This window comes from Loxodonta africana, chromosome 22 (genome assembly GCF_030014295.1).
Source record: "Loxodonta africana isolate mLoxAfr1 chromosome 22, mLoxAfr1.hap2, whole genome shotgun sequence".
In the NCBI taxonomy this organism is placed as follows: Eukaryota; Metazoa; Chordata; class Mammalia; order Proboscidea; family Elephantidae; genus Loxodonta; species Loxodonta africana.
The window spans coordinates 20,421,826-20,447,609 of NC_087363.1; the positions used below are offsets into that span (position 1 = coordinate 20,421,826).

Consider the following 25,784-nt stretch of genomic DNA (forward strand, 5'->3'; position numbering starts at 1 on the left):
AAAACTCCCCAGTTCATTTTACAAAGCCAGAATAATCTTGGTCCCAAAACCTGACAAATTAAAAATAAAAAACTTCAGTTCACTCTCACTTACATATGCTGATGTAAAAATTACTTGGAAAAAAATATTTTCGTAAGTGAAATCAAATTAGTTCTTTAAGAACAACATGACCAAGGAGAGGGGAATTTATTCTGGGAATGCAGGGATTGTTGGAAATTATAATAATCTACTAATACGTTTCACTATATTAATAGGTCAAAGGAAAAATTACTTGGTAAGCTATAGTACCTGTCTGGATTATTTTTAAGTCTTTAGATGGAAATTTTCTCAGTGTTATTTGTTAAAATTATATTTGTATCTCAGGCTTAAAGCCTATAAGACACGCAGAACCAAGGTGCTTGCTCTACCACCGTTACCTAATATTTTTCTGAAAGCAATAGCCAGTGCAGTTGGACGAACTAAAATAATCAGATGTTGGGAGGAGGAGGGAACTGACTGAGAAGCTTTTGGAGACCGAGTTCAGAAAGTCAAAATTTCGAAATTCATATACAAGTCAAAAGCTTTCTTATATAAACACAATTTATAAGACTTGAAATTAAAATGGAAGTGTGACTACACTTTAGCAACTACTAGAAAAATCTTACGGAAGAAAATAGCCAATTCACAATAGCAACAAAATAAGTTAATAAGTAACTTTAACAAGGAGTATCTAGAACCTGTAGGAAGAAAACAGACCAGTCTACTGAAAGACATAAAAGACTTGAATAAATTATTTTTAGGACTTGACAAAATTATTCTAGCATTCTTATGAAAGAATAAAGACGTGACAGTCACAAAAAGAATTTAAAAAGTAATGAAGAGCGCTTTGTCCTGCTGGATATTATTACATTTTATAATTCTACATTTTAAAAAATCAAACAAGAAACACTGAGATACTAGCTCAGGAAGCAATAGGCTTTTCATGATTAAGTCCAGAAATAAATGGCTAATGAATATGTAATAAAGGTAGTATTTTAAATCATCAGAGTGATAAAGAAATCTAATGATATTGGAAAACTAGCTAGTTATTTGAAAAACAAAAAAAAAAAACAGACTCTCTCTCACTCCATATTCCAAAATAAATAAGATATAAACATAAATAAGTGAAGCAGTAAGAATACTAGGTTCTAGCCTAAGTACATTTGGTACCTACAATCGTTCTATACATATATTATATACATTATCTTTTCATTTATAAGCTTGACATGAAAGAGCTTTTTCTGTTATATTGCTCTTATATAATCCAGGAAGATAGATTTTTTAAATTGTTAATGTAAAAATTGGAAAATTTTGAATTGTTAATATCTGAGAAAAAATATCCATTTTAGTGTTCTTAACAGTGTTGTAAGAGAAGGGGAACTTGAGAAGAATATGATATTTTTGTACATTTTACCAGTATGTCCAGGAATCATAGAAGTACTAGTTTGGACAGAAGAAGAAATATCCTGGCAGCTAACATGGGAATTAACTTGGAGTTGTCATCTAGTGTTCATAAGCCCCCAGGGCCCTCTTTATATTTGCTTGTTGTTTATCTCACATCTCTATTTAAATATTACTTGACCAAGACAACTCATTCCAGGAATCTTTTAAAGAATAACTTTAGAACAGAACCCGTTCCTAAAAAAAAAAAAAAAAGAAGTATTATTGATCTCAGGGGTTCTTTATTTAATTTCTGTTCCTTCAAGTGCCCCTCACCCAGCATATATGTAGGACAACTGTCATTCTTAAAAGATTTTCCACGAAGACCATTTCAAGAGGATGTTTGAAATCATAAAGATCAGAATATTAAAGAAATCATTTGGACGTTCTAAAACAGATTTTTTTTTTTTTTTTAAAGTTTGAAGTATTCTCAGAGAGACAGGAAGATGCAGTAGGAAATTTAGGGCTCTGGAGTTTCTTCAGCTCTTATATGTTTTGGAGTTAGTATATGTAAAACACCTAGCCCTCTGCCCACTGCCTGCTAAACCCGTTGCCTTTCAGTTGATTCCGACTCATAGCAGCCCTATAAGACAGAGCAGAACTGCCTCATAGGGCTTCCAGGGAGCGGCTGTTGGGTTCAAACCCCCGACCTTTTGGTTAGCAGCCATAGCTCTTAGCTACCGCACCACTAAGGCTCCATTGTCTGCCAGGTACCCAGTAAATGATGGTTCTTATTTTCGTTAATCAGAATTTTCTTCTGTCTCTCTGTCCGTTTTTTTTGCTAAGACTGTAAAGCAACAACAATAATAAATGTTAAGTGATTTTTATGAGTCAGGCATTGTTCTATGTACTTAACATAGATTGTGCCATTTAAGCTTCATAACAGCAGCATCTGGGCATGCTGTCATTATCTTCATTTAACAGATGAGGAAACTAAGGCACTCGAGGTCAGTTAATTTGCCCAGTGTCACAGCAAGCAGTAGGTGACAGGGCCCGTAATTTATTCAGAAACAAAGCGTGTGTGTTTATGTCACAGAGGCTATGCTACTGCTGTCCTTATTGGAATAAATCAAGATAATAAAAATTTTAAATCTATCAGTTGTTAAGAAATTAGGGAGCTCAGTGTATGTGTTAAAGAGGGAGCTTGTGCAGAATTCCCTCGTTGTACTCTTTAAGAATGCATGAATCAATCTGTATCTGAATGCCATGTCCTCTCCAGTTTTTATTTTTCGTTATTGTTATTTTTTGCTAAAGATTATGGCAATGAGGGAGAGGGGAATAAAAGCATCTTGTAGTAGTATTATGAAAACTGACTAGAAACTTAAAATAAATACAGTATTTCATAAGACTTAATTTGATTTCAAGAGTCTAATCTATTGGTCTCCTACCTTAATCACAGCTTATGTTATGGTTTTGTGTTTTTTTTTTTTCTTCAAGTTAATATGAAGGAAAGTCTGCTTTCCTTTCTTACCTTCTCTGTTACTGCTTGTCAGCTGCCCTTCTTCAACCAGTTTCCATTACTACAGGAGAAAGAAGATGTCCCTGTGGAAATGTCTAATGGTGAACCAGGTTGCCACTACTTTGAGCAGCTCCGTTACAATGACATGTGGCTGAAGGTTGGTGACTGTGTGTTTATTAAGTCCCATGGCCTGGTGCGCCCTCGCGTGGGCAGGTGAGTGTCATCGAAGTAGGGAGGATGAGATTGGGCCCCAGAGCTTTGGAGCCAGTAGGAATTTATCACTCTTAGATGAAGAACAAAAGTTCTTCCCATGGCAACTCTTCCTGTGTCTTCTCACACCACACCTGCCCTGCTTTCACCTTCAGCCGCACTTCCTTTTTTTAATTCCTCTCATGAGCTTTTTTTTTTTTTTTTCCTCCTTTCTTGCAATTTACTGAGCTCAGAAGGCTCCCTGCCCACTTGGTGAACTCCTTTAGCTTATATCTGCAATGACACTTCCTTAAGGAAGTCATCTTCCCTGTCCCCTCCAGACTGGGTCAGGTCTCCCTGTTACACACTCTCAGAGCATCATGAGTCTTCTTCTCCTCAGAGCACATGTCACATATTGGTGTTTATTAGGTTATTTTCAGGGTTCCATACCAGACTGCAGGTGCCCTGAGAATAGAGACCCTCTCTTTTTGCTCACCTTTGTGTCCTCTGCTCCTCACATAGTGCATGAAACATAGTAAGGGGCTCAGATATTTGATTAACAAATGAATGGATGAATGAATGGAAGTGTGGTTGAGTGGTATAAAACAGCAGAAAAAAGAGTCAGGTGCTGGTTTGGGCAGTAGAGTGGTGGTTTAGAACATGTAGTGGTTCAAAGAGATCTTGATCTAAGTCCCAGCTCTGCTAGTTTTCATGTCATTAGGTAAGTGATAACCTCTCTGAGCTTCAGTTTCCTGATTTTTCATCATTTCAGTAAGCATTTATTACATACCTACTGTCTACTAAGCCCTGGGGATACATCAGTAAATAAAGCAGGCATACATCCCTACCCCCATGGAGCCTTGATCTAGTGGGAAGACAAACAATAAACATTGTAAGTCAACTATGTAGTGTGTTAGATCATGATAGGCCTGTGAACAAAATAAGAGCAGGATAAAGGGAATCAAGAGTGCCATGGCTGGAGAGCAGAGAGGTGCAGAACATTAATAGGGTGGTGTGTGTAGGCCTCACTGAGAAGCTGACAGTTGAGAGAACACTTGAAGAAACTGAGGGAGTAAGTTACATGAATATCCTGGGACAGAGCATCCCAGGCAGAGGGAAGAGCCAGTGTAAAGGCCTGAGGCAGGAGCCTGCCTGACCTGTTCAAACTAGCAGAAGCAACTAGCATTATTAGTTGTAAAAATGGCCTGGCGGAGGCATCTGACCTCTAGTTTCACAAGGGAGAAGGAGATTCAAGGTCAACAGCCCAAGGCTGATTCCCATGAGGCAGTTAGACATCCTCCTCTTGCCAGCCCTTTACCAGTTCTAACACCATCTGTCCCTCTCACAGCACTCTACTTCTCCACTGAGTTTGAGAATTTATTGCAGTGGCCACACAGGTCTCATAGAAAGTACTCATGATTATGGGGTTTATTAGGGAAGTAACAGGTGACAATTCAGGAATGTTCAACATACAGATCTTCAATCAGGACACCTCTTCTCAGCCATGCCCCTAGGCAGGTCTCTCCCTGGCCCTTGGCCCCTCTGCTTGCCCTCTACTCTGCTTGGGCAAGTGTTGCAAAGCCCTTTTAGCTCTGCCAATAAGTGCGAAGAGGCTCCCCACTCTGCTAGTAAGGTTCAGGCCAAAAGTGCTCAGCTCTGGCTCTGTAGGTCAGCAAACCTAGCTCCACCAAGTGCCCAGAGGCACCCTACTTCACCAACAAGCCTCCTGCCTGAAGGTGTTCAGCTTTCTTGCTCTGTGGGCCAGGAAGCCCACCACACCATCTTCTACCAGCCTCCTGGTTCTGCCACCACCATTTCTCTGCCATTGCTTCTCACCATCTCTGGTGTTACACCTCTCTCCCTCTCTCTCTTCTGTGTTATAGCTCCTATTCACTCTCTCTCTCAGTGTCTCCCTTCAAGCCTAGTGGGATGGCAAAACTGACGAATCCCCTTGTTAAAGTTCCATACACCTTATTTGTATAGTCCCACCCAGTCATTTGTGGGAGTTACAAAGATTATGGCTAGAAGGGCCATATTAAGTAATTCACTTCACTTCACTAGGGGAATGAAAAATGCATGAGTCAGGCAGAAGGTAAGGTCAGAAAGACAGCTGGGCCAGGGGCTATGGTACAGATCACATAGGGCCTCAGAGGCCATTGTAGGAGGAACTTGGGCTTTTGCCGAGTTAAATGGATTGCCATTGGATTGTTTTGAGCTCATAAGTCACATCTGACTTACATCTTAGTAGAATCGCTCAGCCTGGTGGTGGTTGAGAATAGACGTAAAGAGTCAATGGTAGAAGCACGAAGATGTACTAGGAAGCTATTGTAACGATCCAGGCAAGAATGATGGTGGCAAAGGGAGTGGTGAGAAGTAGTCAGATTTTCTTTTTCCACATATCTTCTCATACACTTAGATGGGGAAGAAAAGTCAAGAAAGTTGTCTTATTATCAAAACAGCCAGTCAAACTCCTCTAAATGCTATATATCATTAAGTTCGTAGTTAAGGTAATTTTTCTTGACTAGTCCTTAAACAATGAAGCCTATCAGAATTCTGTTTTAATGGAATTTATTTTTCCCCCAAGAATTGAAAAGGTATGGGTCCGAGATGGAGCTGCATATTTTTATGGCCCAATCTTCATTCACCCTGAAGAAACAGAGCATGAGCCCACAAAAATGTTCTACAAAAAAGAAGTGTTTCTGAGTAATCTGGAAGAAACCTGCCCCATGACATGTATTCTGGGTAGGTATTTATGTCTTTTCTTTTGATCACTGTGATGGTTAAAGTTGTATGTCAACCTAGCTGGGCCATGATTCTCAGTGGTTTGGCAGTTATGTAATGATGTTATCACCTCCATGATGAGATCTGCTATGAGCAGCCAAATAATAGAAGTTTCCTATGGGGTGTGGCCTGCATCCAGTATGTATGGATGTTCTGGCAAGGCTCACTGGCTTTTGCTCACTCTGGATCCTGCATCTGGCTCATCAGCATCTGACCTGTAGTTCTTGGAACTTGAGCCAGGGGCCTACCATATTGCCTGCTGATCTTGGGATTCATCGGCCTCCACAGCCTGTGAGCCAGTAGCCTACTATCTTACCTGCTGATCTTGGATTCATCAGCCTCTGCAGCCCGTGAGCCAGCAGCCTGCTGTCTGACCTGCCAATCTTGGGTTCATCCGCTCATACAGCTGTGTGAGTCAGGGGAAGCCTCTGACCTGACGCCTTATCCACAGACTTGGGATTTTCCAGCCTCTACAGTCGTGTGAGCCTTTTCCTTGATATAAGTCTCTCTCTCTCTCTCTCTGTGCATGTATGTGTGTGTGTATATATATATTTAAGGCAGGTGACAATAGAAATACTCAAAATATCACCACCAATAATCAAGTATTGGTGAGAATCGAGGCTCTGGGTGATCGAATGTTTGATACTTTTCTACAATTTTGTCAGAATGAGATGTTTAAGGAAGTTGGTTGGTTGGTCCTACTTTCACTGGACAAAGTGGTGTAAGAAAGAGATGGGCTCAGGGCTTCAGAGTCAAAGCTCAAGCACCACATAAATGATCTCAAAGTTGCCACTTATGCCCTGAATGAAAGCCTTATTTCTTGTAGTAACAGCTGATATTGCCAAAAACCAAACCCAGAATCTTCTTGTAAGAGTGGCAGAGTTACAACGCCAGGTGAATTCCCAACCTCGAATGGTATCTGAAGTTATAGTGAGAGCATTGATGGGGAAGAAGTGGGACGCTCAAACTTGGGATGGGGACATATGGGCAGATGATCAGGAAGCTGGGGGCACAGAACCCCAAAATTGTGTTGAATTGCTCCTACCAACAAAACCATTAGCCCCTCCACCTTCATCTGATGAGATTAACCCAGCTGTGTCCAAGGAACTATTCTCTGAGATATCGCCAGCAGCAGCATCTGAGTCATTGCCTGGGGCATCACCTGAGTCAGATGCCTTACAAGATGCTGAATGTTCTCAGAACACATAACCATCACCAATTTTTGTTTCTACACCTATAATTAGACTTAAGTCCCAGCAAGCCACAAAAGGTGAAGTACAAAGCGTGACCCAGGATGCGGTACGCTACACTCCAAAAGAACTGCTTGACTTTTCTAATATGTACAAGCAGAAACCTGGGAAATATGTGCAGGAATGACTGTTAAGGATGGGAGATAATGGTCCAAGGAACATAAAGTTGGATCAGTCTGAATTTATTGATATGAGCCAACTAAGCACAGATTCTTCATTCATTGTTTCAACTCGAGAAGTTAGGAAAGGATCTAAGTTTATGTGGTTGGTTCACTGAAGCATGGATTACATGATGGCATACGCTAAATCAAGTTGAATTACCAGACTGCCTTGATATACTATAGAAGAAGGTATCCAAAGCCTTAGGGATATTGGCATCTTAGGGTGGATTTATCAGTTTAGACCCACAGACCCATACATGGAGTGCCCAGAGGACACACTTTTACCTCAACAGTGAGGAAAAAATTTGTGAAAGGAGCCCCAGTCCTTGAAGACTGGCATGATGGCTATTTTATGTAAGTTAGATTTGACAGTGGGAACTGCCCTGACTGAATTGAGACACCTAATGACAATGGGAAACCCTGGTGGTATAGTGGTTAAGAGCTCAGCTGCTACCCAGAAGGTCAGAAGTTCAAATCCATCAGCCGCTCCTTAAAAACCGTATGGGGCAATTCTGCTCTGTCCTATAGGGTCGCTTTGAGTCGGAACCAACTCAACAGTACCTAACAACAACGACAACACTGGGGCAGATTGGACCTTGTGGTGGTAGGGGCCAAGTGATGGCACTCGATGGACAGACATAAAGTGGACGTGGTTACTGTAATGGACAGTGGAGTCAGAGCAGTCATCAGAATAGCTGACTGATACGGACTTATGGCATTGGCTACTTAGTCATGATATCCCTAGGAGTGAAATAGATGGGAAATATACTCAGTATTTATTTGATCTGTACAAGTGGAAGAATTCTAGGGCAAGTGAACGGAAGTCTAACTTGAATTGCCAGAGTAGTCTTGGCCCCTCAGTCAATTCCCAGACTTGAGCCAGTCCAAACCCCTTGAACGAAGGAGAGGCCAGGTCCACTTGAGGAAGGACACCACTTCACTGCCAAAAATTTATACTATTAATCATTCTCCTTGCCTCCCCCAAAGGGATCTACAGCCTTACAGAGAGTGGCTGTTCGTTGGGGAAAAGGAAATAATCAGCCATTGGGGGGATTACTGGATACTGGCTCTGAACTGACGCTAATTCAGGGAGACCCAAAACATCACTGTGGCCCACCAGTCAGAGTGGGGGCATGGGAAGGTCAGGTTATTAATGGAGTCTTATCTCAAGTTCATCTCAGTGTGGGTCTAGTGGGTCCCTAACCCATCCTGTAGTGATTTCCCCAGTTCCAGAGTTCATCGCTGGAATAGATATACTCAGCAACTGGCAGAACCCCTACATTGGATCCTGACAAGTGGAGTAAGGGCAATTATGGTAGGAAAAGCCAAGTGGAAGCCATTAGAATTATCATTATTACCTAGGAAAATACCAAAAACCTAGGAAAAAACCAAAAACAATACCACATTCCTGGAGGGATTACAGAGATTACTGCCACCATCAAGGACTTGAAGAATGCGGGGGTGGTAATTCCCACATCCTCATCCAACTCACCTATCTGGCCTGTGCAGAAAACAGATGGATCTTGGAGAATGACAGTGGATTATGGTAAACTTAACCACATGCTGACTCCATTTGCAGCTGCTGTTGCAGATGTGGTTTCATTGCTTGAAGAAACTAATACATCTCCTGGTATCTACTGTGCAGCTGTTGACCTGGCCAATGCCTTTTTCTCAATTCTGATTTTGAAGGAACACAAGAAGCAGTTTACCTTCAGCTGGCAAGGCCAGCAATACACTTTCAGTGTTCTACCTTAGGAGTGTATCAACTCTCCAGACCCATGTCATAATTTAGTCTGCAGGGACCTTGATCACCTTTCCCTTCCACAGGACGTCACGCTGGTACATTGATGACAGTATGCTGATTGGACCTAGTAAGGAAGATGTTTCAGTGATTCTGGACTTACTGGTAAAACATTTATGTGGTAAAACCAAAACCAAACCCATTGCCTTCGAGTCGATTCTGACTCATAGCGACCCTATTTGTGTGCTAGAGGATAGGAAATTAATCTCTCAAAAAATTCAGGTGCCTTCCAACAAATATTGTATAAGACCACTATTACAAGAACTTGAGAAATAGTTTAACTGAGAAGAAAATGTTCTTTCGTGGTTACGAGAGGGGGGAGGGGCATTCACTAATTAGATAGTAGATAAGAACTACTTTAGGTGAAGGGAAAGACAGCACACAATACAGGGGAGGTCAGCACAATTGGACTAAACCAAAAGCAAAGAAGTTTCCTGAATAAACTGAATGCTTCAAAGGCCAGCGTAGCAGGGGCATGGGTCTGGGGACCATGGTTTCAGGGGACATCTGAGTCAATTGGCATAATAAAATCTATTAAGAAAACATTCTGCATCCCATTTTGAAGAGTGGCATCTGGGGTCTTAAATACTAGCAAGCACCCATCTAAGATGCATCACTTGGTCTCAACCCACCTGGATCAAAGGAGAGTGAAGAACACCAAGGACACAAGGCGATTACGAGCCCAAGAGACAGAAAGGGACACATGAACCAGAGACTACATCATCCTGAGACCAGAAGAACTATGTGGTGCCAAGCTACAAGCGATGACTGCCCTGACAAGGAACACAACAGAGAACCCCTGAGGGAGCAGGAGAGCAGTGGGATGCAGACCCCAAATTCTCATAAGGCCAGACTTAATGGTCTGACTGAGACTAGAAGGACCCTGGTGGTCATGGCCCCCAGACCTTCTATTGGCCCAGGACAGGAACCATTCCTGAAGCCAACTCTTCAGACATGGATTGGACTGGACAATGGGTTGGAGAGGGATGCTGGTGAGGAGTGAGCTTCTTGGATCAGGTGGACACTTGAGACTATGTTGGCATCTCCTGCCTGGAGGGGAGATGAGAGGGTGGAGGGGCTTAGAAGCTGGCGAAATGGACAGGAAAAGAGAGTGGAGGGAGAAAAGCGAGCTGTCTCATTAGGGGGAGAGTAATTGGGAGTATGTAACAAGGTGTATATGGGTTTTTGTGTGAGAGACTGACTTGATTTGTAAACTTAAAGCACAATAAAAATTATTTAAAAAAAAAATTGGGGTGCCTTCCAACTTGGTGAAATTTCTAGAGGTCCGGTGGTGTGGAGCATATCAAGATATTCTTTCTAAAGTGAAGCATAGTTATTGTATCTGGCCCCTCCCACAACTAAAAAGGAGGCACAATGCCTGGTGGGCCTCTTTGAATTTTGGAGGCAACAATCCCTCATTTGGGTGTGCTACTCTAGCCTATTAAGTGACTCCAGAAACTACTAGTTTTGAGTGGGTACCTGGACAGGAGAAGGCTCTGCGACAGATTCAGGCTCCCATGCAACCTGCTATGCTGCTTGGGCCATATGGTCCAATGGTGCTTGAGGTGTCAATGGCAGAAAGAGATGCCATTTGGAGTCTTTGGTAGGCTCCTGTTGGTTAATCACAATGCAGGCCCTTAGGATTTTGGAGCAAAGCCCTACCATCCTCTGCAGCTAACTACTCTCCTTTTGAGAAAAAGCTTTTAACTTGTTATTGGGCCTTAGTAGAGACTGAATGCTTAACCGTGGGCTACCAAGTCATCATGCATCCTGACCTGCCTATCATGAACTGGGTGTTGTCTGACCCACAGAGCCATCGTTAAATGGAAGTGGTGTATGTGAGATCAGGCCCACACAGGACCGGAAGACACAAGTAAGTAGCCCAAATGCCCATAGTCTCCAATGCTGTTATATTACCTTCAGCCTCACAGTCCACACTTACGGCCTCATGGAGAGTTCCTTATGATCAGTTGACTGAGGAAGAAAAAACTCTTGCCTTGTTTATAGATGGTTCTGCACAATATGTAGGCACCACTGAAAAGTGGACAAGGGCAACACTAAAACCCCTTTCTGGGACCTCCTTGAAGGACAGTGGTGAAAGGAAATCCTCCTAGTGGGCAAAACTTCAAGCCATGTACCTGGTTGTTCACTTTGTTTGGAGGGAGAAATGGCCAGCTCTACGATTGTATACTGATTCATGGGCTGTGGCTAGTGATTTGGCTGTATGATCAGGGACTTGGAAGGAACATGATTGGAAAATTGGAAACAAGAGGGTATGGGGAAGAGGTTGTGGATAGACCTCTCCGAGCGGGCCAAAGAAATGAAGATATTTGTGTCTCACATGAATGCTCACCAAAGGGTGACCTCAGCAATGGAGGATTTTAACGATCAGGTAGATAGGATGACGTGTTCTGTGGAAACCAGTCATTCTCTTTGACCAGCCACTCCCATCATTACCCAGTGGACTTATGAACAAAGTGGCCATGGTGGCAGGGGTGGAGATTATGCATTGACTCAGCAGCAAGAACTTCCACTTACCAAGGCCAGTTTGGCTACAGCAACTGTTGAGTGCCCACTATGCCAGCAGCAGAGACCAACACTGAGTCCCCTATATGACACCATTCCTCGAAGTGATCGGACAGCACCTGGTGGTAGGTTGATTACGTTGGACCGCTTCCAGCATGGAAAGGACATTTTGTTTTTACTGGAATAGATACTTACTCTAGATAAAGATTTGCCTTCCCTGCATGCAGTGCTTCTGTCAAAACTACCATCCACAGGCTTGCAGAATCATTGTATACTACATAGCATTGCCTCAGATCAAGGGACTCACTTCACAGTAAATGAAGTCAGCAGTGGGCTCATGCTCACAAAATTCACTGGTCTTACCACTTTCCCCATCATCCTGAAGCAGCTGACAATAGAACGATGGAATGGCCTTCTGAAGACACAATTATGGAGCCAGCTAGGTGGTAATACTTTGTAGGGTTGAGGCAGTGTTGTCCAGGAGACTGTATATACTCTAAACCAGCATCCAGCATGGTGCTGTTTCACCCATAGCCAGGATTCATTGGTCCAGGAATCAAGTGTGGGAAATGCGAGTGGCATCACTCATTTATTACCCTAATGACTCACTCACAAGATTTTTGCTTCCAGTCCTAGTGAACCTATGCTCTGTGGGTCTAGAAGTCTTAGTTCCAAAGGGAGGAATGCTTCCACCAGGATATCTAACACTGATTCCATTAAACTAGAAGTTAAGAATTAATGCCACCCAGCCACTTTGAGCTCCTCATGCCTCTGGATCAACAGGCAAAGAAGGGAATTAGCGTCTTGGCTGGTGTGATCCTGATTACCAAGAGGAAATCAGATTGGTACTACATAATGGAGGTAAAGAAGAGTATTCTGAAATTCCAACATGACTACTGTCATGGACTGAATTAGGTCCCCCAAAAAATGTGTGTATCAATTGGGCTGGGCAGTGATTCCCGGTATTGTGTGATTTTCCTATATGTTGTAAACCCTGCCTCTGTGATGTTAATGAGGGAGGATGGGCGGCAGCTGATAGTGAGCCAGGACTCAGTCTACAAGATTGGGTTGTGTCTTGAGGCAATCTCTTGAGATATAAAAGATAGAAGCAAGCAGAGAGACGGGGACTTCATACCACCAAGAAAGCAGCACAAGGAGCAGAGTATGTCCTTTGGACCCGGGGTCCCTGAGCCTGAGAAGCTCCTTGACCAGAGGAAGATTGAGCCCAGGGACCTTGCTCCAGAGCCGACAAAGAGAGAAAGCCTTCCGCTGGAGCCGCCACCCTGAATTTGGACATATAACCTCCTAAAAAAAAAAAAAAAAAAAAGACTGTGGAAAATAGATTTCTCTTATTTAAAGCCATCCACTTGTGGTATTTCTGTTAAAGCAGCACTAGATAACTAAGACAAGTACTAATGGCTCAGATCCTTCAGAAATGAAGGTTTGGGTCACCCCACCAGGCAAAGAACCGTTACCAGCTGAGGTGCTTGCTGAGGGTAAGGGGAATAAAGAATGGGTGGTAGAAAACAGTAGTTCTAAATACCAGCCACCACCACATGACCATTTGTAGAAACGAGGACTATAATTGTTATGAGTATTTCCCTGTATGTGTGCATTATTATGTTTTTGTTTTCTTCATTTAGAAAATATAAGATATAAACAAGTGCATTTTTGGTAGTTTGCGTTTTAGTTGTATCATGTTAGGCACAAGTATAATTTTTATAATTGTCTTTATTTAGAGATTATGTGTGGTTTAAGATGTGTACAGGTGCCAGGTTGACAAGTGGTAGACTATGACAGTTAAGATTTTGTGTCAACTTGACTAGGGCATGATTCTCAGTGATTTGGCAGTTACGATGTAGGTTGGCAGTTGTGTAATGATATAATCACATCCATGATGAGATCTGATATAATGTTATTACCTCCATGATGAGATCTGCTATGAGTAGCCAGTTAGTTGAAAGAAAGTTTCCTTAGGGGTGTGGCCTACATCCAATACCTGTGGATGTTTTGGCAAATTTTGCTGGCTTTTGCTCATTCTGGATCCTACATCCAACTCGTCATCATCTGGCCTCCGGTTTGTGGGACTTGAGCCAGCATCCTGCCGTCTGACCTGCCGATCTTGGGTTTGTCAGCCCCTGCAGCTACGTGAATCAGGAGAAGCCTCCAGCTGTGCGAGCCATTTTCTTGAGATAAATTCTCTCTCTCTCTCTCTCTCTCTCTATATATATATATTTACGTACATATACATACACATATATTAAATATATATGTGTGTATATAGAGTGTATATATATATATACACACACACATTTGTTTTGCTTCTCTAGAAAACCCAATCTAAGGCAATCACATTCATTTTACATAAATTGATTGACTACTACTTCTGTGCCAGGCACTGTTCTTGGTGCTAGGTAAGGTATATAGCAGTGAACAAAGCAAAGTCTCTGCTCTCTTAGAGCTTATGTTGGTGTGGAGGTTTGGGGGAGTCAGTATACAAATTTAAAAATATATAGAAAATCAGGTGATAATAAGGACTATGAATGAGAATCCAGTCTAGCTGGTTTTTATGAAAGTTTTATGCTTCATTTATTAAGATAATTTGATGACTTTATTAATTAAAGCTTCCTAACTTTCATCTTTTCCCTGCGTTTTAGAGGCCTGCTAGGAGACCCAGCACAGAGCATAGAGGCACTGCATTCATTCCAGAGCCACCAGTCACTCTTTAGCCCTGAACAGAGTTTTACCCTGTTCAAATCTCAGTTTTTCCTTCTGTAAAATATGGAAAATAGTAACTATCCCTTTTCTGTATTGGACAACCTTTGAATTATGTAGATAATGTGCTATGTTAAATCCAAGGCAGTGATACCAATTGTAGCTTAGTAAGTTTCTAAAATGTTTCTGACCTATTTTGCATACAAGTGTTTAATAAATTGTTAACTATAGACATTTTGTTAAGGCCAAGAACAAAAGAAACAAGGAGGTACTTACCACTCCTAGTTAACATTGTTCTGTAGGTACTAGCCAATGCAATTAGAAGTAAGAAACAACTGCTCTGACTGGGATCACAGCAAAGGGTTATGGCCAGAGAGGAAGAAAAATGTAGAATAAAAAAATCAAATTCACACACACAAAAAAAAACAGACTTACTGGTCCAACAGAGACTGACCTGGAACTGAAGCCATCCCTGGAGACCATCTTCTAGCCAAACAGTAGACAAGCCCATAAAATAAACAGTAACACTCAAGAGGAATGTGCTCATTAGGACAAAGAATTAAATGAGATCAAGAGGGCAATATTTGTTTAAAAGCAAAGATGAGAAGACAGGAAGAGATAGAAAATCAGGACAAAAGGAAACAGGGAACCCAGGGCAGAAATGAGGAGAATGCTTGACATATTGTGGGGCATGAAACCAAACCATGAAAAACACTTTATGTACAAACTATGGAATGGGAATCTAATATGCTTTGTAAACTTTCACCTCATTCACAATAAAAATAAATAATATGAAGAATTCCTGTGTACACCTCATTCAAATTTCCCAAATGTTAACACTTTGCTTTTGTTTTATCACATTTTGTTTATCCATTTATTAGCTGATAGACATTGGATTATCTACACTGTTGGGCTGTCATGAATCGTGCTGCTATAACACTCGTGTATAAGTTTTTGTTATGTGTTTTCAGTTCTCTTGGATATATACCTAGCAGTGGAGTTACTGGGTCATACGGTAACTCCGGAGCCCTGGTGGTTCAGTGGTTAAGAGCTCAACTGCTAACCAAAAAGCAGTTCAAATCCACCAGCTGCTCCTTGGAAACCCTATGGGGCAGTTCTACTCTGTCCTATAGGATCACTAGGAGTCCTAATCAACTTTGACAGCAGCGGGTTTTTGGTTTGGTTTAACTTTTTGAGGAACTGCCAGACTTTTACAAAGTGCTATATACCATTATAGATTCCTGTCAGCAGTGTATGAGGGTTCCAATGTCTCCAAGTCCCTGTCAACACTTGTTATTGTCCTTTTTTTTTTTTTTATCATAGCCATCCTAGTGAGTATAAAGTGATATCTCATTGTGGTTTTGATGTGCATTTCCCTAATGACTAATGATGTTGAGCATCTTCATGTGCATAGTGACCATTTGTACATCTTTGGAGAAATGCCTGTTCAAACCCTTTGCCCATTTTTAATTGGATTATTTGTTTTTTTTATTGTTCAGTTGTAAGAGTTCTTTATACTGATTACTAGACACTTATAAGATATACATGATTTGCAAATATTTTTCCCATTCTGTGGGTTGTCTTTTCACTTTCTTGATAGTGTCCTTTGAAGAACAAAAGCTTTTTCACTTTGAGTAAATTTTTATATATGGTCTGAGATAGGAATCCAACTTCATTTTTTTGCATTTGGATATCCAGTTGTACTAGCACCACTTGTTGAAAAGATACCCATTGAAATTGTCTTGACGCCCTGTCAAAAATCAGTTGCCCATAAATGTATAGGTTTATTTCTAGACTTTCACTTCTGTTCCATTGGTCTGTATGTCTGTCCTTATGCTGGTGTTTACCCTTTTGTAGCCTTTGACTTTTGAATCACATGAATATATTAAAAAATAGTACAAATTTAAAAACAATTGTTAAGTTTAACATAATTTACTCATTTACTTTTCTCCAATTTGCCCTTTCAGGAAAGTGTGCTGTGTTGTCATTCAAGGACTTCCTCTCCTGCAGGCCAACTGAAATACCAGAAAATGACATTCTGCTTTGTGAAAGCCGCTACAACGAGAGTGACAAGCAGATGAAGAAATTCAAGGGGCTGAAGAGGTTTTCACTGTCTGCTAAAGTGGTAGATGATGAAATTTATTACTTCAGGTAAAGCTTGAGAAACAAAGAAAGAGAACTTCAGCTCTTGATAGTAAAACTGATATCAAAATAGTATAGTCCAGGTTATTTTTTTTTGCTGTTTTTGATCTTAAACTACAGCAGTGTATATTTCAAATAAATATTAAATAGAAAATATTAATTCAGTTGAAGATTAAGGGAAAATCCTCATAATCTGCGGGGATGTGGTAACTGCCTTAATAGTGCTCTTGGCTTAGACTCCAGTAATTGTAGAATGGAGGGAGAATACTCAGTCCTGGTCCTTATCCTGTCTGTTAAGAGATTGCGCAGTTCCACAGACTGTGAAAATTCTTCTTGTTGTGTGTACATTGTAGATTGCACGAAGTCATTACTAGGCATTGCTTTCCGACCCATCCTGGAGCAATGTTAGATGGTTTTTTTTTTTTTTTTTTTGGATCTCTTCTTTTAGGAAACCAATTGTTCCTCAGAAGGAGCCCTCACCTTTGTTGGAAAAGAAGATCCAGTTGCTAGAAGCTAAATTTGCTGAGTTAGAAGGTGGAGATGATGATATTGAAGAGATGGGAGAAGAGGATAGTGAGGTTATCGAACCTCCTTCTTTACCTCAACTTCAGACCCCTCTGGCCAGTGAACTAGACCTCATGCCCTACACACCTCCACAGGTGAAGGCGACAAGTTCCAGTTACCTGTCTTACTTCCAGTTTTGGTTTCTAGCAGACTCAAACCAAAGTAATGAGACATCCAGTCCTGTCGTATGTAAGGCTTAATCTAGAATTCTGCTGGAAGGGATGGATTTTTTTTTTTCCTTAGTGCCATTAATAATTTAAAATGGACCTCGTTTTGTACGTTTCATAGATAGCTGTTTTTAATGACAAGTTTAGTTAGAAGGCTCTCCCTGCCTTGTGTTGAAGAAAAGCAATAAGGAGTAATATCACCTATTACTCTTTAGCTTTTATCGCCCCTGTCCTGTTATGTTTTTAATCTCTCCTTTAGAATCTCATCTTTTGTTTGAGGTGATCCCGGTTAGTTTTTTTTTTTTTTTCTCTCGTTTGGAATTTTTCCAAGACTTAATTGTGAGGTCACCATTATAGATTGCAGTCATGGAATTCAGTGAAGCTTTGATTTATTTCTTACATGGTAAGAAGCAAGGAAGAGGTGTCTTTTGACCAAGAAAATGGTCATCCAGAGACTGAATGTGTCTAGAAAACAGTAACTATTGATCACATGTTCCTGGCTTCCAGAAACTTTGAGCAGTTAATCAAATGCAGTGTTCTGATGTGCTATAAGAGCTTTCTTTCTTACAGTCTACCCCAAAGTCTGCCAAGGGCAGTGCAAAGAAGGAAGGCTCCAAAAGGAAAATCAACATGAGTGGTTACATCCTGTTCAGCAGTGAGATGCGAGCTGTGATCAAAGCTCAGCACCCAGACTACTCTTTTGGGGAGCTCAGCAGACTCGTGGGGACAGAATGGAGAAACCTTGAGACAGCCAAGAAGGCAGAATATGAAGGTAAATAGAGACTAGTCATAACTGGCTCAGCTTTCTAAGCAAAGGGGGTGTTTTCAGGAATGCATGTGCGTAGACAGGTTTTACTCTCTTGTTCTTTCCACTTGCACATCAACTTTGTGCTGGGGACTGTCCCAAATGGCACCCATCCAGCAGTTTAGATACCGGCTTTGTCCTGACTGAGCGGAGTGCTGCCCCTGACTTGGCCGCTGATCCTGGTGTGGTGCCCCCCCCCCGAAAAAATAGCTCAAACAAAAATATCTTGCTATTAAAAATTGCATGATTTCCTTTTTCACTGAATCCTATAAGCACACGTGTGTTGAGCTGGGGAATGACTATACAATGATGTGAAGTATGATTTTGATTAAACTTTAATCTGAAAGGGGGTCTTAAAATCAGTGACCTTCTGTTATGGCTCTTGATAAGCCATTTGTTTAAACTCCAGGCTGAGGCTTGGCTGAAGCACTTGGTTTCCTAGGCCAGCCCTGGCCTGTGCCTTGTTTGCATTCATAGCAACTTTTAAGTCTCTTTGGTAAAGCTCAGCTGCCTTCACTTTCCTATTACTCTACAATAAAATCACTTGGGGCTGTGAACTATCTTTCAGGGATTTGGTGGTTCTTAGCCATTAGGGACAAATACTTGAGATTTTTTCTGTTTCCTTTTTAAAAATATGAATCATGGCTTTAATTAAGAAATGAGTAGTAAACAGATTAGGAAGGACTGTTGCCCTTGGAATTGTTTTTTTTTTTTCCATTTAGAATTTTATATATTGGTTCATTTTGTAAATTTAAAGCCATCCTCCCTACAGTGGTCAAGTGTTACTCTGCTTGACTGGGTCCAAATCCATTATTTTCCAGCAAACATGAAGAAATTAATTGCTAAGGCTCCCCTTTTATTTAAAAGTTTATGAAACCTCCAAAGAACCCTTTAAAAGAAGATTTCACGTTTTTCAATTATAAGTGATTGATTATATAAAATTATCTGACAGGTTTCCCTAAGGATCTTCTGCAGAACCCTAATCCTGCGAGATGCTCAGTCAAAAATCATTTTGTGGCAAAACTAGTTTGAAAAGTACTCCCGACTTTCTCTCTTGGAAACTTAAAGTGCATGTTCATATGTTAAAGTCTCTAAGACCTACAGTAAAGAAACCTGTTTTTTATTACCTGACATTTTCTGAAACTTGGCCAGGTATTTATGCAATACCTGTTAATATCCTGAAGAACTAGTATTTTACAGAATATTCTTTGAGAAGCCCAAGTCAGTTCCATAAGAACCTAGAACTTTGAGGAGCCCTACTGTTTTTGACCTTAGTGGAAGTTCAGACCAAATACACCACCTAGCTGGAGGAGTGTTGGAAGTTAAGCAAACATGAGTGTAAAGCCTATCCCAAGGCAAATGAAGTCTGTACTGGGTAGCCGATTACTCAGAGTATGAACAGGAGGGAGAAATGTATCTGAAGATAATGTAAAAGTAAAAACACTGGGACAGGGCTGAAGAGAGACAGAAATGATGGCTTCTGGGAAATTCTCTCAAATTCAAAGGGGAATCTGTGAAATTTCAGTGAGAATCCAGTGAGGGAGATTTATATACCTCAGCCAGTGTCTGTCTAAGACACAAAATCTATAAACTTGTGGGGTTCTGACCCATTGAATTCAGCACCCAAAGTTTGGAGTTTGGATAGCTTAGTTTAATAATTCTGTTTTCCGAGACAGTTCCCCAAGTTCCCCAGTGGGGCTTCTCCCAGAAAAAGCCAACAAGTAGTCCGACACTCAGTCCACAGGCCTGAATTTTTCTGCTTTTTCAGCTTTTTTCAGCTTCATTTTTTTGCTCTCCCATTTTACTGTGTCGTTTGTGTAATGAAATTACTAGAATTTAACGTGGGGGTCTAGGTCATCAATTTTTTTTTTGACTGCTAGCTCAGGGAAACAGGTTGTCCCTCATACTCACTGTACAGGGGATCTGTAATCTGGGACAGTGTTAGTTCTGATGATGAGTCTGTGCAGCAAATCTGTGGCACCCAAGGAAGTTTTGACTTGCTTGACTTTCATATTCTTACATCAAAGGAGAATGAGCTGTTCCTTCTTGATTTTAAGGCCATATGACCTCGAGCGATTTCCCCCACCTTAGATCAGCAGTAGCCTTTTGAATTCCATGTTGGAGGGTTAATGTGTGGCAGTTGGAATATGATACCAGGAGTCAGGGCCACAGGATGCCGATTCTTTCTGTAACCTTGGACAAGTCATTACCTATCTCCCAACCTCCGTTTGCCCATGTGAAAAGTAGGTTTTCCTATGTATGAATTGTGAAGCAGAATAAACCCTGTATTGTAGAAGCTTTGGGAATACTAGACCTCTCTAGTAAGGGACAAGCCTACTGGCTCCCAAAAAGACTGGGAACCTAATCGTTTGGGTGCTGGCTCTGGAGGGACAGAGGGAGTGAGGGGTGCAGCAGGTCGTACTCATCAGCCACAGAACTTGCACAAGCAAATGCTCCTCTTTCATTTTGGATGAAATGAGTGGATTCTGGAATTTTGCTGATTTAGGAGGATTTATGGTCATTATTGAATGGCTCAGCTTCAGGTAACCTGGTTCTCTCAGTACACTGTCCACTGCTACATGTGTGTCTATATAATTCCCTGCTTCCCTTGATTGTAGCCTGGAATATTGTGCATTTTTCCCCTTGGGGTTTATTAAACATGCCCTCTTTGCTTCATTAGAATGTAGAGATTAGCTGTTGACTCTCCCTCCAACATTGTGGAGGAGGCAGTGAGCTACTTTTCCCTTACAGAGTTAATTTTCTTCAGCTGCTAAAACCCCATGACACTAATGACAAGAGTCCTCAAATCTTAGTAAAATTGGGGGCAAGGAATCAGGAAAATGTAGTAGTAAGTAACAATTGTGCCAAAAATTATAATGGGCCATGGAATTGCTTCATGTCAAAATTATAAATAATCTATAATGCTATTAATGCTAGAATAATGGAAGCGCTTCTCATCTTTAGGGTGCCTCATGAGATTAACCACGTTGGTTCCACTGGTGACGTGTTTAAATAAAACCTGTGCTTTCTGAATGTGTGTTGCAGTCTTAACATTCTTGAAATCTTTACAGACCAGTTCTCAAGATGGGATAGGAAAGCTGGACTCTAGGTTACCAAGTGAAATCGGCCCGACTCCTCCTGTATTGAGACTAGTCATCTACTGTTCCTTCCATTGAGACAGAACTGTTGCCTGTGTTTTTACTAGTCCTGTTGAATGCAATGGATGGTATTTTGAATTCCTGGGTTAAAAACAGAATTGAAAATCTGAAATGCCTTTACAGAGCGGGCAGCTAAAGTTGCTGAGCAGCAGGAGAGAGAGCGAGCAGCACAGCAACAGCAGCCGAGTGCTTCTCCCCGAGCAGGCACCCCTGTGGGGGCTCTCATGGGGGTGGTGCCACCACCAACACCAATGGGGATGCTCAATCAGCAGTTGACACCTGTTGCAGGTAAAAAACAGGAGCTAAGACCATTTTTTTCCACTTTAAGAAATTCCTTCATTTTTTTTTTCTCCAATGAGGAGTAGGCCACAGTCTCTAGCCTTTTCTCATGACAGATTCCAAGATTGAAGTCATCCATGTCGTCCTCTGTCGCCTCTCCCATACGGATAGTGCCTCCCCTCTGCCCCAGAAATGGGCCCTGGGCCCAACCCTGGGGAGTTGGTAGGGAGCAGCTAGCTCTTCCCTGGCTGTGGGCATGGTCTGGCGATGTTCTTCACCCCAGACTGCTCTTGAGAGAACACTGTGGCAGAAAATACAAGTAGACCCTGAATTCTGTTCTAGGGGGACTCCCAGGAGAAAACACAAAACCAGCCTTCAGGTGGTGATTTTCCTGTCTCATTCCAGTATTCAGTTTGCCTTGTTCTGCTGCAGCCATCCTTAAAAGACTGACCATTTAAAAGGATTTTTGGCAATGAATTCTAAATCCTTTCTGGTCACCAATGTGCATGACTGCTAAATGGAATACGAAGTCCTTTTCAATTCATTGTGCCCACTCTGTAATGCTTTTCTACTTGATTACATTAAACTGCATTTTTCTGTTAGTATCCCAGTCACATATTTAAAAAAAAGAAAATGATGAATGTGGTTGGCTTGTGTGTGTTGTCTCTGGTTTGGTGGCCACAGCAAATTTGGCTATTCTTGAATTTAATATCCTTGTCTGACATGTGTCTGATGAGAACCCTGCAGACCACCTCCTTCCTTTGGGTCCCTCCTTGGTGATCTCTCCAAGCCAGGTGAGATCCTTAAGAGCCACCTGCGTTTCTTCCTAAACAAGCTGTCTAACCTCTTTCACAGTGAGTCCAAGGCAGTGTGGTCCAAGGCAGGCTTGTTGGAATGCTGTTTTTGTTTTGCTTTTTTCATTTTTGTTTTGAGGAAGAGTAGCTTTAGGATAACTTTTCCATTGTCGCTCCTAACTTTCGTGATGGCAAGTTCTCCAACGCACTGTCGCTGAACTCGCAGTTGCACTCGCCAAAGCACATCTGAATCATGGCTTTCAGTACTTCCGGTGTGACTGATGTGGATCTAACAAGTCTCATAATCGCCTGCTCTATTCCATGGCCCATTTTGGTTAATGGGGTTCCAGAGGTTTTAAGAAATTAGGCCTTGAACATGGGGACTTTGAAAGTTAGAATTCCCTTGTTGACATCCTGTTTTGTTCTATTTAATATGTGATATTGTAGCACTGTGCCCTTGACTAAAAAACCCAGGGACACAGTAACAAAATGAGTACAAACAGATAAAAACATTAAAAAACAGCAGCTGCAGCATTTTAGCTCCCTGTTGGGGAATAACAACATAGTGCTCTGATGGGTGAGGAGGGTGGGCCCCTCTAGGAAGCCCCTGTTCCAGGGTTTGCGGCCTGGGGAGTAAAGGGCAAGCAGCCTCTCCAGTAACCAGTCTTTGGTCCACAGTGGGAACTTTGCAGCTAAGAGGAAGATTTTTCATGAACTTACAGGTTGCTTACTGCCCAAGTCTTAGCTTTGTTGTTGTCTGAGACCAGCTTTGCTTACAAGCATTGAAGCTCATTTGAACATGTGACTGGGATATAAATGCCAAAGTACAGTTTAATGAAGACAAAGTGTCATGTCTTTCAGTTCTTCATAACCTCTTCAACCACAGCCCATGAAGGCTGCGTTCAGATGGGCTTTTGTTATTGAAAGCAAAGCCTCCTAACATTCTTAAATTCCCACCTACGTATCCTTAAAAGTGATATCTGGTGGTGTGGTTAAAAGGCAGTTAAGTGGCATTGGATCTCCTCATGTTTCAGTGATGGTGTCTGTTCAAAAGTAATGTTTACTCTCTGAGCTGTCATTTTTAAAAATGAAACAATCCTATTTTATGTGTAGAGAGATTGCCATTTAGAATTTTGTTTTATTGGTTTGTGTAACTTAAGTTTTTCCAGTCAGCTTAGATGTGAGTAATGAAGCAGACTGGAATCCATTTCAGAATTCCCATTAATTTCATAGCTTTAAAAGACTAAACTTTTATAAATAAATATCTTTCAAATATTTCTTCAGGGAGGTCAAAGAGTAAAATTCTCAGAAAATGGAGATTTCCGCTGTTCCCCAGGGTCCCTTTACAAAGAGTGTTTTATAAAAATGAGGTTTGGCACTAGTGCTTTGGCCAGGTCTCCCTCAGCCCTTTTGTGCAAGGCACTGTACCAAAGCAGATTACGTTTCGGGGGGAGCCTTGTGTTCATGATTGCAATCATCGCAAACCCCAGAAAAGTCAAGTTGTTTTTCTTGTTTAAAAAAAATGTCGTGTGACTTTAAAAGTCTTTGATAGGTGAGTCCTTGACATTTTGAAACTATTTTCTCACTTCAACTTCTTTTTGCTAGAAACACTTATTTTCCTGAACCTCTTCCCTAGCCAGCAGAAAATATTTTGTTATGTTGAAAATAAAGGAATAAAAGTCTCTGCTCACAGAAATTCTGTACCTCAATTAAAATGCTCCCATTAACTGAAGGTTCACGTGGGGGTATTTGTAAGCTTGGAAACAGTGATGACAAGTGGCCGTTCCCGTGTCAGCAGAGCCTGGTTCTCCAGCTGTCTCTCCATAAGGTCCCCGTGCAGGCAGCTGAGTGACCTGGGCTTTGGTTGGCTTGGGAGGGTTTACATTTTGTCTTTATTTTGTCACATTGTGAGATCTGAAGACAAAACATCATTCATTACAATGGCTCTTAGAAGCTCTTCCCCAGCTCAAGGCCGAGCATGATCCATTCTTGCCAACAGAGGTGGGCTAGAAGGAAAAGAGGAGTGGATGTGGAAGGCTTGAAACACTCTCGCCCCCGAGCTGGAGAAGCATGCTTTGTGATCAGGACTGTGTGCCTCATCTCCCTCCATTCCAGTTTCCCCTCATGTGTACCCATGATAGGCATATGAGTGTGGCAGAGTGGAATGATGGGGTTTCTACTCTCCAATTAGAATCGCAGTCGGCAGAACTGGTCACTCTGTTTGAACAGCTTGCAATAATCATGACCTTGGGAAGGCTGTTACTGGAACTCCTCTTTATTATTATTTAACCAAAAACATGAAGCATATTTATCCCAGGAAAAATAACTACAAGTAATAATATACTAAGTACTAATTGATCCAGGAATGTTGTATTTCATATTTGTAACTTTTTACTTTGTTCATTATTGCAACAAAATAATTGCACTAATTTCTGTTATATCATGCAGTACTAAGGGTGCTTTATTCATTGATAGTGCATGTGGGGGTTTTGTTATTACTTAGCTCATGTTGCATGTTAATGATGCATGTCTGAAATTTGTTGTGTCCTTCAAGGCATGATGGGTGGCTATCCGCCAGGCCTTCCACCTTTGCAGGGCCCAGTTGATGGCCTTGTTAGCATGGGCAGCATGCAGCCACTTCACCCTGGGGGGCCTCCACCCCACCACCTTCCGCCAGGTGTACCTGGCCTCCCGGGCATCCCACCACCGGGTAAGAGCTTCATCTTCATTCACTCATTAATCTCATCTTCATATTCTCTTCTTCCTCCCTGAGCCAGTTGCTCCAGAGGGCACCTGCTGCCCATTGTGGCCAGGACTTCCCTCACTGAAAAATCCTAGGGATGTCAGCAGCAGGGTCTGTCCTATGTGCGAGCAGGTAGTCCAGCACCTGTCCCCTTGGACACCTGGCTGCCAAACGGCAACATAGGACACGTGGCAGAGGCCAGACTCAGCAGACCAAGAGGCAGGAGGCATATTCTATAATTACCCATGCAATCTGACGTGCTTGAAAAGCCAAACAGTCTAGAAGGCCATGCCCTTTGGTATCAGTGAGTGAAATTTCCCAAACTCCCTGTCAAGAGTCATATATAAAAGCACATAGTGCTCCTGGGTGCGTTTCTTGCTCTGGTGCAATTCTTATCTCACAGGGTCTTCTGTGTAGGGTTGCTGCTCCATCTCTTTCCCCTCAAGCAGCCTTCAAAGGGGAGGTCGCTCACTCAGAACTCTCCAGAAATCCTTTGGTCAGTCAGTCTTGGAGACAAAAACGAAGGAGGGAACGAATTTGCACTGAACTAGTTTTTAGTATCCGAGTCCCTTGAGAAGCACGACATGGCATTTTAAAGAACAGCGTAGCCCTCCTGGTGGTGGACGTGGGTTTGTTTGTTAGCAGAAGCTCAAAATGCTTATTTTATATAGAAGCATGTAAGTGGAATCCAGAAATGGCTACAGTCATTTTTAGTTTATAATGAATTAGCAAGTTGAAAGATTATTTTTTAAATATTTAACTGAAAGGAAAATCACACGTTCCCCTGTTGTC

The 25,784-nt window shown here is 41.7% G+C and overlaps 1 protein-coding gene across 28 annotated transcripts in view; it reads left to right on the forward strand.

Moving 5' to 3' along the window:
* Window positions 1–25,784, forward strand: part of PBRM1 (polybromo 1) — a 125,737-nt gene that overhangs the window by 93,714 nt on the left and 6,239 nt on the right. For 12 of the 28 annotated variants that reach the window (XM_064274414.1, XM_064274416.1, XM_064274410.1 and 9 more), the window contains 7 exons: window positions 2,985–3,130; window positions 5,691–5,848; window positions 16,308–16,491; window positions 16,931–17,141; window positions 17,784–17,985; window positions 21,300–21,464; window positions 24,804–24,959. In XM_064274414.1, the coding sequence (XP_064130484.1) occupies window positions 2,985–3,130; window positions 5,691–5,848; window positions 16,308–16,491; window positions 16,931–17,141; window positions 17,784–17,985; window positions 21,300–21,464; window positions 24,804–24,959 (1,222 nt within the window). Of the gene's footprint in view, window positions 1–2,984; window positions 3,131–5,690; window positions 5,849–16,307; window positions 16,492–16,930; window positions 17,142–17,783; window positions 17,986–21,299; window positions 21,465–24,803; window positions 24,960–25,784 lie in introns of those variants that run through there. The other 16 variants (XM_064274418.1, XM_023547638.2, XM_064274422.1 and 13 more) reach the window with 3 other exon arrangements.